This window comes from Condylura cristata, unplaced genomic scaffold (assembly GCF_000260355.1).
Source record: "Condylura cristata isolate star-nosed mole 26May11 unplaced genomic scaffold, ConCri1.0 scaffold00005, whole genome shotgun sequence".
Taxonomy (NCBI): domain Eukaryota; kingdom Metazoa; phylum Chordata; class Mammalia; order Eulipotyphla; family Talpidae; genus Condylura; species Condylura cristata.
In genome coordinates, this window is record NW_004567106.1 from 60,358,948 (window position 1) to 60,375,585 (window position 16,638).

At 41.6% G+C, this 16,638-nt stretch overlaps 1 protein-coding gene across 1 annotated transcript in view; it reads right to left on the bottom strand.

Annotated features, from left to right (window-relative positions):
* Nucleotides 1–16,638, bottom strand: part of COPG2 (coatomer protein complex, subunit gamma 2) — an 80,357-nt gene that overhangs the window by 34,682 nt on the left and 29,037 nt on the right. Inside the window, exons 12-19 of the mRNA XM_004677055.1 lie at nt 12,214–12,309; nt 11,682–11,925; nt 9,449–9,524; nt 8,572–8,675; nt 7,935–8,060; nt 6,739–6,801; nt 5,903–6,042; nt 5,263–5,434 (exon numbers count right to left, since the gene is read on the bottom strand). Of these exons, the coding sequence (XP_004677112.1) occupies nt 5,263–5,434; nt 5,903–6,042; nt 6,739–6,801; nt 7,935–8,060; nt 8,572–8,675; nt 9,449–9,524; nt 11,682–11,925; nt 12,214–12,309 (1,021 nt within the window). The remainder of the gene's footprint in view (nt 1–5,262; nt 5,435–5,902; nt 6,043–6,738; nt 6,802–7,934; nt 8,061–8,571; nt 8,676–9,448; nt 9,525–11,681; nt 11,926–12,213; nt 12,310–16,638) is intronic.

The window sequence follows — 16,638 nt, forward strand, 5'->3', positions numbered from 1 at the left end:
TGGGGTCCACCTGGGGGTCCTGGAGCGGAGGACCCCTGAGGGGAAGAGGTAAGTTTGGCATGAAATGGGAAGGTGGTTTTGGGCATGTTAATAGAAAGCAAGGGAGAGAGTATCTTTCCTTGAAATGAAGGGCCCCGTGTGATGGAGGTGACACACAGGTTATTCCTGGGAGACAGGCCACTAAAGTGACGACAGCAGAGTGCGAGTATGATGGTGAGAGGGTGGTGAAAGGCTCAGGACTAGAGGGTGGACAAATGCCAGAGTGAAAGTGAGGGAGGCCTATGGGGAGACGGCGCCAGGCGGAGCCGGGGGGAAGCAGGAATGTGACTGACATGGAAGGCACGGGTGATGCTAGCGGGTCAGAAGTAAACAGGCGGGTGTCAGGGACGTGAGCAGGTGGTGGGTGCGGGGCAGTGTGTGATGGGGTAACGGACCTGGTTAGAACAATGGGGTTTGGGGAGGGGCGGGGAGGCGCAGCAGAGAAGACTGCTGAGTCCGCTGGACCGTCACAGGTAGACGGTGCAAGAGTGGCCAGTGGCTCAGCCTGCATCTTTGCTGTTTGGGCAGTAGAGCTCAGTGCGGTGAGAAGGGGCCCAGAGGCAGACGATGTAGCAGTGTGGGACACCAGGAGTTGGGGCAGAGTGGGTGGGCAGGACGGTACGGTGCGGTGCTGAGAGGAAGCAGAGGGTGTCTGGGCGAGTGGGAGGAGAAAAGGCTGATGAGCTGAGGCAGGTTCGATCTGAAACCGCCGTGGAGAGATGCTGGCATCTTAGGCCTCCCTAAGAAGGCTGTCCTAGGGATGTCAGTTACTTTAGGGGAGTCCATGGGCAGAGGGCGTGAAGTGGGGAGCTATGCTTGTGATCTTGCATGTTTTCAAGGGCAGCTTGTTAATGAGGGAACCAGAGAAGAATCAGCATGGCCGCATGCTCCCCGTTCAGCGGGCCAGCAGACCCTGGACAACAGGAGGGTAATGTCGTGAGGCGGGTGAGAGACGAGGAACAGAAACAGCAGCAGAGAATGTATATGAGAAGCTCACACTGTGGGGATATGCTGTGCGGTCTTCATGAGCAGAGACCACTGGACAGCCAGTTATGAATGACAGGTAGTAGATTCAGTCAGGTGTATCTGAGGGAGAAGTATGTGGCTCTGGCGTGACTGTGAACTACAGACAATGACAGTATTTAGGTGTTCAATGTTTTTTCAATGGAAATGAGAGGAAAAGTGGAAGAAATACTGAAAGTGAAAATGGAATCCAGACACCTGTACAGGTATTAAAGTCACGCCCAGAATTATTGAGGGATATTACAGTGTGTTAACCCTGACCGTCAGTAATGAAATAAGTGGGAGAAGTACATTTAGAAGATCCTCAGGGAAGCTCTTTTCAGGTAATCATTTCAAAGTGGGTAGATTCAGAAGGGTAAAGTACAGTGCAGGGGTAAACTCACAGGTTGTCTGAAGGGCGGGCATGGGCCGCGGCCCTCGGACACCAGTGCAGTGGACGTGCAGAGGGGCCGGCGCACGGGAGGGTGGGGTCCTGCAGCGAGAGAGGGAGGAGCTCGCCCCTGTGGACAGCTGAACGCAGCTAAAGGTTAGGCATGTAGTGAGAAGCCTGGGCCATACAGACAAGGTGGTTTTTGCTGAGGGAAAAAGAGGAAATGAGTGGATATACCATGTGTACACTGTTTTGGGGGAAAGGTGTTAGAAAAACACAGCGTTTTATCATGGGTCACTATATGGGCCCCACAGAATGACTGGGCAAGTCAGAGAAATAAACTCAGATCACTTTTACTTAATTGAAATTGCAGATTTAACACAGAATGACAGGGTTTGCATTGAGAACATAGCTGCAGAGAGAAGTTCAGTCTGTGATAACTTAAGGTGGGATGGAAATGAGGAAGTATCGAAACCAGTCAAGAGGTTAACAGTGCTCATCAGTTATGAAGAGTTACAAGGCAGGCAGCAGCCTCGTGCAGAACAGAAAGGAAACTCATTACAACACATGTACTGTAAGACTTGATCATGGTATGGATATTTCCTTTGAAGAATTTTCGAGCAAGCTCCTTAAATCTGTTGAAGTGGTTTGAGATAAGAAATATGAGGTACTAAGGCTGGATACCAGGAATGGAGCAATATAAGGATTACAGGGATTCTGAATAGGCAATTGAACAAAAAGGATTGCAGAGTAAAAAGGATTAGAGTTCCAAAGTGGAAAAAAATTGGTAAATGTTGCATATATAATATGCGTCATTACCGGGGCAACAGATAAAGCAAAGAAAGCTGTGGAATGAAGAGACGACACCAAGAAAGAATACTGCCTTGAAGGCTTTTCGAAAGATGTTTAGATGTGGTAGATGGGTAGATGTAGTTATGGGAGGACAGCAGATAGCAAGTGAAGCTAACTGGATGAGGGTCACTTACAATATGAAAGGTTCACTGTCCACAAATGTCCATGATTTGAGGGGAGTAGTTATGGTAATTTCTTGATGCTGGTTTAAAGGAAAGTTTCAGATGATTTTGTGTATTTACAGAGGGAGTGGGGAAGTTAAAGACACAAGAAAGTACGATTAATTGCTAGAACAACTTGTTGAAAGAGGAGCATGTGTCTTCTAAACTGTGCAAGACTTGATTTTAAAGAGGTCAAAGAGAAAGTCAGTTGTTTCAAAATGGGAACAGTAATAGCTTCCATCTACGGAGTATTTCCTGTGAGTCTAGCACCATTTCATTTTCATACTTAAAAATTTTAAAAAGGCTTTTATGGAAATCAAGTAATTTGCCCATGATTACAAAGTCAGTATGTAGCAAGTCAAAACCCAAATCCAAATTTGTCTGTCTTCAAATCCTGTATTCCTTTCTTTCATGCTATACAGTTTTCATGTTGAAGGAAGTCACAATCTATCATTTTTAAATTTTTCTGTGATTATAAGGAAAGTATATTTTCTGAGAGGAGACAAGTGGAGGTGATGTGTAGCTCTTCAGGTGGTTGGTAAAAGTTGAAAAATCTGTGATGGGAAAATGCAAAAGAAAGGAGGGCTGAATACAGGGCTCCTACCCCAGTCTCTGCCCTGGCACCTCACTCTGGTTACTGGACAGTCGAGACACCACACTGGCCATGAGTGTAAAAGTTCAGGATTTCTGACGAAGACTATAGAAAGGAGTTTGTTTTTAAGCAGGTAGAGAATGAATCAAAAATAAATTGGCTATAACAAAATTTTAAAAGTCTAAGTGTTGAGACAAAATCCCCTTTCTTTTCTCCAAGTCAGTCACAAGAGTTTATAACTTTTTTAGTACCAGTCAGCAAATCCTTTAACGGAAAATTCTTCAAATGCCAATTTTTTAAAAACAAAAAACTAACAAATCATTAATAAAGAGCCCATAGCCAGCAGACCAAAGGTTGAAACCTCTGGGCTAATTTGTACGGTCTATGTTTTTAAAAAAAAAAAATTAACTCCTTATTCAAGAGGAGTAAGAAATCTGCCCTCTTCTTCCTCCCTTGGTAGAAATGTTTTCTGTTGTACTATGTGTAATTTCTGTAATTTCAATATTGTTGTTTTATGTATTTTGATGTTGTAAAATGGTATTCCGTGTATTCTGTTAAGACCACTCCCTTGGGGGTGAGGTACCTGAGTTACCAGTTATCCAAGTAAATCTGGGAAAATGGAAGGAGCTAGTCTCCTCAACTGGCAAGAGTTTGATATTTCAATGGGTTTAGCACTTTGCTTCCCTCAAAATTAAGCGATAAAATCATGGTATCCATTTAAAAAAAAAAAAAGGCCTACTAAGAAGTACGATAGGGAGAGGAATTCTGAAACAAGATTTGGCTACTGGGTTAAAAGTAACAAAGTGCAGAGCACCCAAGGATGATGTCAGAAGCCACAGCTATATTAAGCTGGGGCCCACACACCGGCTTAGAACAAGGGTGGAAAAAAGCTAGCCTTTTTAAAAGAGTATATAGCCCACTTAATTACTGGCTGGTGGACTTAATTCAGGAGATCGCACCAGAGCAAAAGAAACCAGGAAAGTATGCAAAGCTAAAAGTAAATTGAAGTTGGAAGCCTCATCAAAGGGTGAAAGAGGAAATTAAAGATCGAAGGTGAGGGCCCAACGCTCTGAGAAGTATTGGAGGTCACGCAGGAAAGTGCCTTCCTACCCAGGCAGTTATGGGCCCAGGGTGGCTGAGAATGGAAGCGCAGGTCACCCAGGGCCAGAGGGAACAACCTGGGGTTCACCCAGCACCGGTGCCAACTTGAATCTACCTCGTGCTAGAGTGGAGCAGCCTGGTCTATCATCCAGCACAGGTTAAGATTGGGCAGGAACTCCCAGAACCAACACTCACAGGGAGTTAGGAGAGGGGGCAAAAGAAGGCATGTTAAGCCCCAAATGTAACTGAATGATGACCAGGGATGACTATTTTACTAGTACTTTTACGATCTCTTGTAACTCTGTAACTTCCCCAATATTTGTTAAGTTTGTTACGCTCTTCTGTTTTTTTCCTGTACTAGTAGTAAAAATTGTTTTTTCCTGTACTGGTAATAAAATTGTTCAAAATATAAATGTTCTACATGTGTTTATTTTTGTAATCCCCTGGCAACAAGTGGGAAAAGAACTCAGGTGGGAAAATGGGGGAAAGAAATCAAGTACAACAAATACTTGACATGCTCAAGCGATATGTCAGAAAACCTCACATGCAACTGTTATACTAGGCACTGATTTCTCCTTCACAAACCCCGCTTCCACCGAAGACCACATACCGGTCAAGCAGCAAACTACAAAGCCTTCCTCAACTGTGGGTATACAGATGTTGACTAAGCCACTTAAAAGGCTGAGACATATGCTCAGCCTGTGTTACAGTAATGTCAAAATTGGTATTTTTTAAATGCCATGGATCTACTAAATCTTTAAAATGCCCTGGAAAAAACATCATAAGAAAGAGACCTTGATCATCACAGGTCCCACAGGTATCAAGCATACGACCCCTCACTGTGTCAACAGAAAGCCTTAGTTCTCTTTTGGGGTACTACTGTGTACCCTCACTTTCTCTTTTAGGACAGTGTCCAGCAAATTTACCCAGAGACTTACAAAGTTAACATTTCTATGATGATCAATTGTGTAATATAAGTGAAAATAGAGCGCATCATTATCATGACATTCAATTCTAGAAAAGAACTGCACTCCTGAACCCCAAACATTTGCTCCAATGCCTTCAAGAACTCAAGCAGTAATGCCTTCTGAACTCTGAGTATCCCTCCCCCTCGGGGCTAGTACCTGCTGTTGCATCATCATCAGGCAGGCGAACAAGCGTGTAACATATTCCTGGCTGATTGTAAGGGAGGCTGGGGGCCGGGACGCAGCACAGCACCTCACAGGACTCGGACGGCTCCACCTGCACGGTCACTTTCTCCAGCAGCTGGTCATTGAGCGTGTTGGTGCAGTCAAACTGAAAAGTCAGCGAGCAGGAAAGTCAGCAGGAGAAGAGCTGTGTTTCAAGCAGGTGCCCTTCCCTTCTGGAGGCCCCTGTACCTCCCCCGATACACCAGCACTGCCAGTTTCCTGAGACTTTGAGGCAATAGTGATAGAAACTTTTTCTTGAGGTCTTTTTGTTCTATTTTTCATCAGTTATTTTCGCTTTCCTGAGATATAGTTCTACCAAGCAAGATGGTAGAAGGCTGACAGTTGTCAGGAATCAAATGGGAAATCCAAGTTCTTGGAACGACCTATTAGTTTATCCTGATGTTAAGTGATGATCATTTTCATATTATCAAAAGCTACCCATCATATAAAGGTATCTCTGTAGTTGTGGAGTTAGGAAGAAAGCCAGAAAGGCTGCCAAGTTAGTTCCCTAGAAAGGGGTGAGACTGCCAGTGTGTGAAGGCCCCTGGAGGAGCCAGCAATGCACTGCTCTCACCTGGAACACAATGTGGTTTGTAAACATATGCTTGACACAACGCACAAAATACTCCGTCTCTGCTTCTGTAAGTTGAACAGGCTCGGAAGATTTGAACAAGGGTCCTAGGTTCATAAACTCAGGAATGGCAGCCAGTTGTTCTATCAAGGAAAAAGGAAAGTTAGAAAGTAAAATAAAGACATTTCTCTGGATGCTTAAAATGTTTTAAGATGCTGCAGCCCTACTAACAGTTGAACATGCAGTCACTGTGTCTCTGAGCTCTTGTGAAATAATCTTTTTAAGTAAGACAGTCTATATATAGAATTACAAAAAAACAAAATTAATTCCTAGTTTCTTAAGGATTGGAGCCTCTGTTAAACAAGATACAGAATAAGAACACATTCCCAGTTAGTCACAACCAGAAATCTGAAAGGCCTGTGGACTCGGCAGAGAGGCAGGGGCTCACCTCTGTAGAATACAGAGAAACAAAACAAAGGTTCGCGAAAGTCAAGACTAGCAGTATAGCCGTGGCCCAGAGGGGAAAGGGGATGGAGGGGCCACGGCAGGGGCGCGAGGAACACGAGGGAACGTGGTTCTAGGGTGATTATGGTGGAAGGGACATTACAAGGACTACACAGATAATGTCAATAAAAAATTAAAAAACAAAACAAAAACATGGGCTCTGGACAGTCCCGGCAAGAGGTAACCTATGGTAATACACTATATATAGTAACAATATAATGGAAATTCATGTACTGAGAATTAATCAAATGGCATAAGCGCGGTGGCATTCAGGCATTCGTTACACTTACAATGGCTACAGCACAAGACTGTCACAGCTACCCATCCAATCGTACCTTGGAAAATGTCCTGCCTGGAAGGAGCCAACTTCTCGGGCTTAGTAGTCACAAGAGTGATTTCTATAAAGGCAGATATGAGCAATAAAGTGAGCTTCACTTCCACTATCAAGCTAAAAATGCTGACAGATGAGGGCAAAAACTTCTAGCAGATATATATGGAATAGCTGCTATATCATACCAGCAGGTTTCCTGTCATCTTTTTTGGAGGGGACCCAAAATGTATTAACCCCACCCCCCACTTTCACAGAATCAGCCTTAAATGAACCAGGATAATTAATAACAATTACTCTTAATAGGAAAAACAACTCATAAAACAAATCTGATGATGATTCAAATAGGAAAAATTACTTGTATCAACAGAAAAACTAAAAATGTTTTAAGTTAAGCATGTTGAACGCTGAATCTTTTATCCACAGTTCTAACTATCAAACACTGCTTTCTCTTTTCAAAGTTAGATACCCATTGGGAGTATCTTTTATAATCTTGTCCCATACAGTCTTTCAAGACAAAATTGCCAATTTCAAAAAAGTAACATAGGACGTGACTGCACAACTCCTCTGTGACACACAGTGACAACTAACTTCAAAGGCTGCACTACTTAGCACAGAAACACAATACATTCGGTCTAGGTCAATCTAGTTTTTGTGCCAAATCTAGGAAAGATTTTTAAGCCCAAATATTAAAAAGACCATCCATTTTTGGAGCTGGAAAAGATCATGCTTAGTGAGATAAGCCAGAAAGAGAAAGAAAAATACCGGATGGTTTCACTCATAGCAGGAGTATAATGGACCAGGTGAGAAAATAACAAGAATAATGAACAACCATATACCAGAGACATTCTGGGGGGGTGGAGTGGGGAATGGGATCAAAAACGGGGGGGGGGAGGGAAGGGGGGGAAATGCATGTGACTATGGTGGTGGCACAGGGGTGATTTGGTGATGGGAAACCCGCGGGGATTACAATCGAGATGGCAAAAAAAATTTGCAAAAATGATGTAAAAATAAACTTTGTAATAAATAAAAAAAAAAATCAAAAAAAAAAAAGACCATCCATTTTAGTTCTAAGAGACATAAATGTAAGGAGTGACAGACAAAAATATGAGAGGAAAATGTGATAGGCAGCATTCTTTCACTGGTATAAAACTACTTAAAACTACTTATGCATAGAAAAACTAAGGTAAATGTTCCCATTACCTGCTTTCTGTTCAAAGACAGGAGTCATAGCAAGAGGAACTGATTTCATGTCAAAGGGTTTTTCTGAAGGTTCCAGTGTGTACTGGTGTAAGGCTTTTTCCATGCCTGGTACAGAGACCGTCAGACCTATAACACAGAAATCTTGGTATTACAACTTCTTATCAATCCCAGGATTCAGATAGGACTTGATCTGTAATATTCACCTAGCTTTTTTGAAGGAAGAGACAAACAGAACCACAGGCTACCTAACCTAAATCATTAAAAACAGAAGTTATTACATAAAACGGCCTTATATTTTCATGCAAGGAAATCATGGGAGTAGAGCATAAAAATCTTCAACAACATGGAAATACCCTGCAGAAAAGAAAGCCACTTAGCCATGTGGGAACAATGCTAGCTGAAGGAGGAGGAAAGGGAACCCACTCCGATGCACTCATGGAGAATGAAGAAGAGGCAGTACGTTATGGCCCTTAACGGATTTCACATTTCCCTAGAAGTAGAAGCATATTCAAAAAACAAAATCCAAGTAAATATTCTGCTTAATGAATGCAGTTCATACTTAAAACATCACAAGACACACCACCAAGACTCCATGCAGAGAACAACGCGTATCTCTCCATTTGGTTCTGTCACTGACCATTGAAGATGTATGTAGCGTTCAGGGCCATCTGCCTCTGCTGTAGCACGTTCAGATAGAAGGTGGCTCTGTCTCGCACCTCATCATCAGTATCCATCATACACCTGTGTGGGAATCCAGACGAGGGATGTCACAGCAGCTAGAGATTTCCAACAGACTAACCAGCCTTCCCAAGAACACAATTCAGGCCATCTGATATCACCTTTATAAAACCATCAAGAGCTTTATTGGGTTTGTCTTGAATTAGTAAAGAAACAGTATTATAATTCAGAAACAATGTAAATAAGCACTAACATAATTAGGAAGAACACCAGATAGAAGTTTGGAGTCTGTACCCACATGACCCAGGTAATGACTCAGACTTCTTTATAATTAACAGAAATATTTTACTTTCCAAGGATACACTAAAGCATTCAGAATTCAGACACTCAATTACTCAAATGGCAGTTCTGTTTTATCTAAATCAGGCATCCCTGGACTTGTCATTTTTCTGCTTCAATTACAAGAGGTAATCACAGTGTGTTTGCTAAGAATTCTCCTCCCAAGTAGGGAGTAATGGAGACCACGGACAGCTGACACACAGTGACGACACTCCACACAGTGACTGGCGGGGGTGCTCAGGGAACTGAGGCGAATGTATTAAAATCACTTTTCTCAAAGTCAGACAAGAAAAATTCAAAGTCAAATTTTATATGTAGTCGGCACACACAGAATTACTGGAAAGAGGTAAAAAATGCCATTTGCCTCTGACCTGCTGCAGCATCTCTACTGTTAAGACCTGGGAGTGCATTTTGATAAGGACAATGAAGAATTCCCTTTTCAGCCATATGGAGGTTTTGTTTTAAAATAAGCACAAGAGAAAAGAAAAAGACATTACCTTTGTAATAGTACCAGGATGCTTGGGAGTAGATTCTCATTCTGAGCCCCAAATTTAGCCAAAGCACTCACAGCAGCTATAATGAAGAGAGAAAATGAGGCAACACATAAATATTGATTTCTCAGAGTTAAGCAATAATCACTCAAAAAAAAAAAATCAGAAAGACTTCCCCATGCTAGTGGGAAGAAGTTTTTTTTTTTTTAAATTGTGTTTCTTGATCTAGCTTTGATGCATGTAAGCATAAGCAGAATTCTTTAGGCCCAAGAGAATGCTGAATAGGAAAATCCTCCTTGCGTTAAGGAGAAAGAATCAAGTATCTCCTCATCTCTTCCATGAGCTCTCTCCACCCCAACCACAGCCCCCTTATATAGGTTGGATATATAGCCAACTTCTAACCTCAAATGACCAACCCAATGATTAAAAAGAAAACTCCATTATTAAAATTCACCTCATTCAGGGTCCTTCCTGGTGGCACAATGGGTTAGGACTCAGCCCTGCAAGCTAGCCACAGCTACTTCAGTGCGAGTTCAATCCCCAGCCTGGGAGGTGACCCACATGGCGCAGCAGATCTCCCCTGACCCACCCACTGCTCCCCTCAGCAGTGTACTTCATTGATCTGCCTGTTCTGCTCCCCACTCTGTCTCTGGTGAAGCCTCTCACTGCCCCTGCACCTCTGGCTTGTACCACAGTTCAGTATGCATAAATAAATAAATCTTTTTAAAAAAGTTCACTCAACAAAGATTTATTGCTCACCTAACTTTAGTCAGGAACTGTGCTAGCTGTGCGGTTAAAAAGCTAAAACACACAGCCCTCGATCTCAAGGAGCTGTACTATAGGGGGAAAGCATGGGGAGGTAAAGACAATGTCGGCTTGTATGTAGCTGTAGTCTATAACCAGGACTGTGTGAGTACAGAGAACAGAAGTTAAATCAGACTTAGTGGAGAAGAGTTGACACAACTTGAGCTAAATTGTGAAGAACAAGGAGGGCTACTGAGGGGGAAAGGGCAGGAAGAGAGTAAAAGAAAGCACGGTCAAGCACTGGGCCCAGACACGTGAGCACGGAAGCAGCACACGAACATGAGGTGTGCTGGAGACACAGCAGGTGACACAGTAATGGTGTCCTCTCAAAATTATTAAAGGATGCCAAGTACAGGGTAAGTCTGTGTGTTTGAAAGACCATTTCTCTGGCACAGTGTGAAGAACAGACTGGAGATGTCTGCTAGGACTAGCAGTCAGCTGAGCTGGGCATCTGAAATGGACGAGAGCTTCAAGTAGCAACATGAAAACAAAAAAAGGAATGAAGAACATTAAGGAAACAGAACTGACAGAACATTGCCACCAAATGGGAGTTTATTATAAAGTTGCATTTTTGACTCCCACTGACTGGATGATGTAGGTGAGGACTTCAGTTTGGGACAGTGAGTTCACACTCAGCGCACAGTGAGGTATGCGGGACACGCACGGGCATGGAGGGGCATGTCTGCAGTTCCATGGCAGATCAACAGGGCCCTGAAATGAGCGCCAGGAGGCGACTCCCTGGGTGGGGAAAACTTACTCTTCAGGACTGGGGGTAGGAGAGAAGCTCTAAGTGAGGCAGAGGAGTGATGGAAAGATGTGGGATTCTGTGTACAGCGAAAGCATTCCAGGAAGGGTTTAATGAGCAGTATATCAAACAGCGGTAAAAAAAAGATAAATACATGAGAAGTGTCTAACTTGATTAGCTTATGGGTAATTTAAAAAATAGTTTGAGTATTTTAAAGAGAGCACTAGATTGCAGAGAAAATGGAAAATCTGTGGCGGCAGCTGGTAAGTGGCTACTTTAAGTTTTATCTAACATTGAAAATACAGCTAGTAGCTGGTGAGAGACACTGGATCAGAGGAGGCTCAAACAGGAGAGATCACCTAGCATCGCAAGGGCAAGGAATGATTAGCAACAAGTAAAAATAAATTCCTAAAACCTGGTGAAAAAGTCACTTAAAATCATTCGGACAGATTCACACACAAATTTCCCTTGCATTATGGCTGTAACTGAAAAAATAAAAAACAAAACAAAACCACACGCTGTCACCAGGTGTCCCTGTGAGCACCAAGGGCTATTTGTCTCTTAACACATGGTGGAAGACAGTCCACCACCAAACCTCACAACGTCACTTTCCGACTTCACTACGAGCCCCTGGAGTCAAGTGTCCAAAAGACCAGCAGCCACACCGCCCCCGGCGCGCCATCGACTCACCAGCTCTCACAGCCTCGTTCTCCAGGACCACCCTATTAAAAATAAAGCGGATGTACTTGGAGGGGACCGGTGTTCTGGGGCCCTCTTTGCCCAGCAAGTGTAGAATCTTAGTAGCCAGAACAGTGTGTTCACAGTCCTCAATAAATTCACAGAGGTGGGCGAGGCCCGCCTCTTTACTCTCGGGGTTCTCCTCCACGATGCTGATGATGCAGTCCACGATGGCCCGCTTGTACTCAAAGCCTCCCTGAGGAAGAGGAGACTGCTGTTGGCCCAAGGACACTTCTGAAGGAGTGTTTGTACACCAAGTCACGTGCTTATAGGAATCAAATTTCATTTCCCACCCTTATGATAGGTTTTTTTTTCTCCAAGTGGGAAAGCCAGTGCACCAGCGTGTCTAGAAAGGCAGGACGGCACCGGAAGGGTGTGTACCACCTGACAGCTGTACCGAGAAAAATCTACTTAAGGTACCATGGGACTTAATGGGAATCACAGGCCTGAGGACGTCTGTGACTGACAAGCAGAGTCCACCTACGTCGTCGCGGAGCATGTTGGACAGGAAGGCCATCATGACGCCGTGCTTCCGTGGGTATTTCTGACAGAGCGCGCTGATCGCCTGTACGACCACCACCTGTGGAAAACACAGAAGAACGTGCATCTTCAGGACGTCAGCCGCTGAAGCATACTTCCCTGCTCAGTGACCACCAATGACGAGGGTGCTGGGGTAGTAGTCACCGAAGACGACAAGATGGTACTTTATGAGACACAAACAAGGCTAACTCAGGGAAAACAAAAAACAATGTAAAATGAAGTTCAGTCAAAAGACTTTAAAACAAAGTTCAATCAAGAGACCTTATTCTTTTGCTCCAAGCAAATAAGCATACAACTTGCTCAGAATTGTCTATTTAAGATAGAAAGTGGTAACAGACTGATTTCCACAGAAGAAATCAAGTTACCAAGGACCTACCTCACAAAAGGGTTTCTAAGGGAATTTTATCACAACTCTCAAGACCAGCGTGACGTGAGCCAGTGTGATGGTGTACCATATTATCAGGTGAACAAGCTAGCCTACCACAATTCCAGGCACGCTAGCAGAAAACATGAGGCTTGTAGATCAGAGGAGAGACAGTAAGTTGCTCACAGCAACAGTGTAGCTTAAGTGTCAGCACTGGGAAGCCAGAATCCTGAGCCCCCAGCCCCACAGGCCACGAGAAAGAGCCAAGGGATACCAGCAGGAAGGAGGCACGGTAGAAGAATCTTGCAGGTAGAAATTCAGTGTTTTACAGTGGCTAGTGAACAGTGACGGCCCTCTGTTCACAGGGAGGCACCGTCTTTAGTGGGTGGGCGTAAGCAGACTACTGTGTTCTCTAGAGGGAGCACTAGCTGCATTTCCATGGCTGTCTAGAAACCTGCTCTTTAAAGGGAGAGACTGTGTCTTTTAAGCCTGAAGATTCTGCAGCGTGCAAAGGGAGCAAAGCTAGGATAGTGTGAGGCCAAAGGCAGTCAATGCAGACCGTGCCACATGTGCACAAATGCAAGAAGCTCTTGAAAAAACTGGGAATTATGTCCGGACAGCCAGACAGTTCCAAATCTAGGCACATCACCTCACAACAGAGAATACGCAGGGAAACAGCCAGGTGCTGTTTTTTCTAATGTAGCAATGATGCCCAAAACTAATAAACATACGTGTACAAATAGAATATTTACAACAATAAATCTGTGAATATTAGAAAGGAAGAAGACAAATGTCAGAAGGTGTCATTCATATGTGGAATACAAAGAAAACAAAGAACCAGACAAAACCCAACCGTGATGAACCCTGAGCTCTGACCGCAAACTGAGAGCACGGATGGGAGGTGAGGACACCAGGCGGGAGGGGGCACCATGGGCTGCGGTGAAGAACATGCATCTAAAGAGCCTTTATTTCTCAATCACCTAGTGTTACCTCCAAAATATTATAAAATACGAAATTCTAAGTAATATATTAACTAACAGACTCCAATACTACAGTAAGAAAATATACCATTAGCGAAATGGAATTTATGCCAAGAATGCAAGAATGGTTCAGCTTGGAAAATCAATATAGTTTGTCATATGAATCATTCTAAGGAGAATAATCATGACTGCATCCATAGGTGCTGAAAAACTTTGATAAATGCCTATATTCATTTCTAACTAAAATTATTAAAGAAGTAAAATAGGAATGAATACTTCCATTTTACACACACACCCCTCTATCTTAATGCTAGCCTATTATTAAAGGGAGAAACCAAAGACATTCTTACTAAGGTCAGAAACAATGTAGAGTATCACTACCTCCACCATTAGTTAACATTATTTGGATCTATAAGCCAAAGCAAATAGGCAATTGGAGAAAAACAATTGAAGGGAATAACAATCGGAAAATAAATTACAAAACTCTTTACAAAGGACATGACAGTGTAACCTGGAAGCCATCATGAACCAGAGATAAAACTGAAAATAATGCAACCAGGAAGAAGATACAAGTTAACATGCAAAAATAATACTATTTATATACATGACTAATGACTAGTTAGAGGATACTGTGGGTGAAAAAATCCATTAAGGAAAAGCATTTAAAAACCACTCAAAACAAACATAATACAAAGTATTATTAAAAAGCACAAAAGTGACCTGAACAAATTAAAAGGCATCCTTTGTTCTTGGTGAGGCTGTCTCTACATCATTAATATAAATTTAATGTGATCCAAATAAAAAGACCAACACAATATTTTCTTTTCTTCTTTCACTAAAATTATTTGCAGGTCAATGATTTTTTTTTTTAAACAAAGCTGAACAAGTTCATGAAAAAATTCATAAAGAAAAATAACTGTACAATTATCTAGGAAGACAATAAAAAAGAGACTAATAGATTTTAATACATCCTATAAAACATCTATCTTCAGAATAGTGTGGATGGATGTATGAATAAAGACAACAACAGAACAGAAGGTTCAAAACAAGACCCAAGTCCTTAGACTCGTGAGTACATACTATTATATAAAGATGACATCTCAAATCACTGGGGAAAAAAATTAGTCTTTGAAACAGAAATTTTACAGACAACTGGATAGTCAATGTAAAAATAAGATTAAACCCTTTTCTCGTACCATAGGTAAAAATAAAACCCACTGGCACAGAGGTCTAATTGTAAAACCTGGAATTGTGCATGCATTAGAAGAAAAGAGGGATGAATTCTTATTCACTACTAGGATTCGATAATCTGAAGGGAAAGACTTTCTATTACTTAAAAGTAATAAAACTGGGCCCTCCCTGGTGGCGCAGTGGGTTAAAGTGCAGCACTAGGAAGCTAAAGCCACTCCTGGCCCACTCGCTGCTCCCCTCCGCAGTGTACTTCGTCAGTCGGCCTGTTCTGCTCCCTGCTGTCTCTTGTGAATCCTCTCACCACCCCTGCACCTCTGGCCTGTACCCCAGTTCTGTATGCATAAATAAATCTTAAAAAAAAAAAGTAATAAAACTGTAACAAAAGAAAGATTAACTCATTTTGTCAAATAAAAATAAAATTTGGCTTCACAAAGATATAGTCACGAGACAAACAACAAACTGGAAAAAATCGTAATATATTTTACAGGGAAAGCACTAATATCCAGAAGATAAAAAAAACTTTCAACTACTGAGTAAACAAAAGGCCAAGAATCCTATAGAAAATGGGAAAAAAGACATTCATAAAGGTATTAATGATTCTTAAAAGATGAAAATACTTAAGTATCCTCATAATAAGAAAAACTCAAAACTGAAATTACTTTGAAATATCCATTCTCACCCATTATATAGGTAAAACTTCAAAATACAATCTCAACTCTATTAGGAGGCTATGAGGAAACTGGCACACTTACACACCGCTAGTAAAATTTGGTATTCTCTACAAATTCAATTTACTCTTCAACATGGCATATAGACTTCTGGAATTTACCTTGAAGATACACCTCCAAGATAAACAAAAACATATGCATCAGATTATCGGCTGCAGCAGGACTGGTAAATGCAAAACACCACAAGCAGCTCAAATGCCCAAACACAGATTTGTTCAATAAAATATGCTACAAAATAACCTTCATAGATCTCCCAGTGTTTCAAAGATTCAGAATGTCCACTTGAAATGTACAGGCTAAGTTTGTTTTAAAAGTCTAGATATACAGTAAACAGAGAGTAAACAGGGTCAGTAATACTTATCTAAGAAATAATGCAAGAATAAAATCTTTCTACTTTAATTTCTCTCATTAAAATCTACTGTTCTTTTGATTATCTGTAACACATTCTCAGCAGTTCTATTTAACACTGTACTGAAAGTCCTAGCCATTTTAATAAGACAAAGAAAAAAAAAGCATTGGGTTGGAAATCAACAAGTAAAACTGTTTCTATTTACAGATATAATTTATATAGAGCATCCTAAGGAATATATGTAACAACTATTATTAGAATCAACTACCAAGTCATGGAAAAGTTTTTTAAAGTATTTTTAATATACCAGTGGCAAACAATGAAATAGAAGTTTTAACGAAAGAATTTTTAAAAATATAAAATATTTAAATATGTATTTAACAAGATGACATGCAAGACATCTAGACTAAATGCTATAAAACATTATTCAGAGATATCGAAAATGACCTAAATCAAAGGAGAGGTATACCATATTCATGAAGATGTCAGTTCTTCCCTGATTCAACCCCAATCATAATCCTAGTAGGCTTTGTTTTATAAAAATTATTAGTTGGTTCTAAACTTTATATGGAAATGCAAAGAAGCCAGAATATTAAAAATAAAGGACAATGATGGAAAACTACTCCACTTGACATTTAAGGAGGGTAGCCTAAAGCTACATGAATCAACAATGCGGTATTAGAATAGGACTGACAAATTGACCAGTGGAATATGATAAGAACCCCAGAGACACCCTACAATTATATTGTAGCTGTTT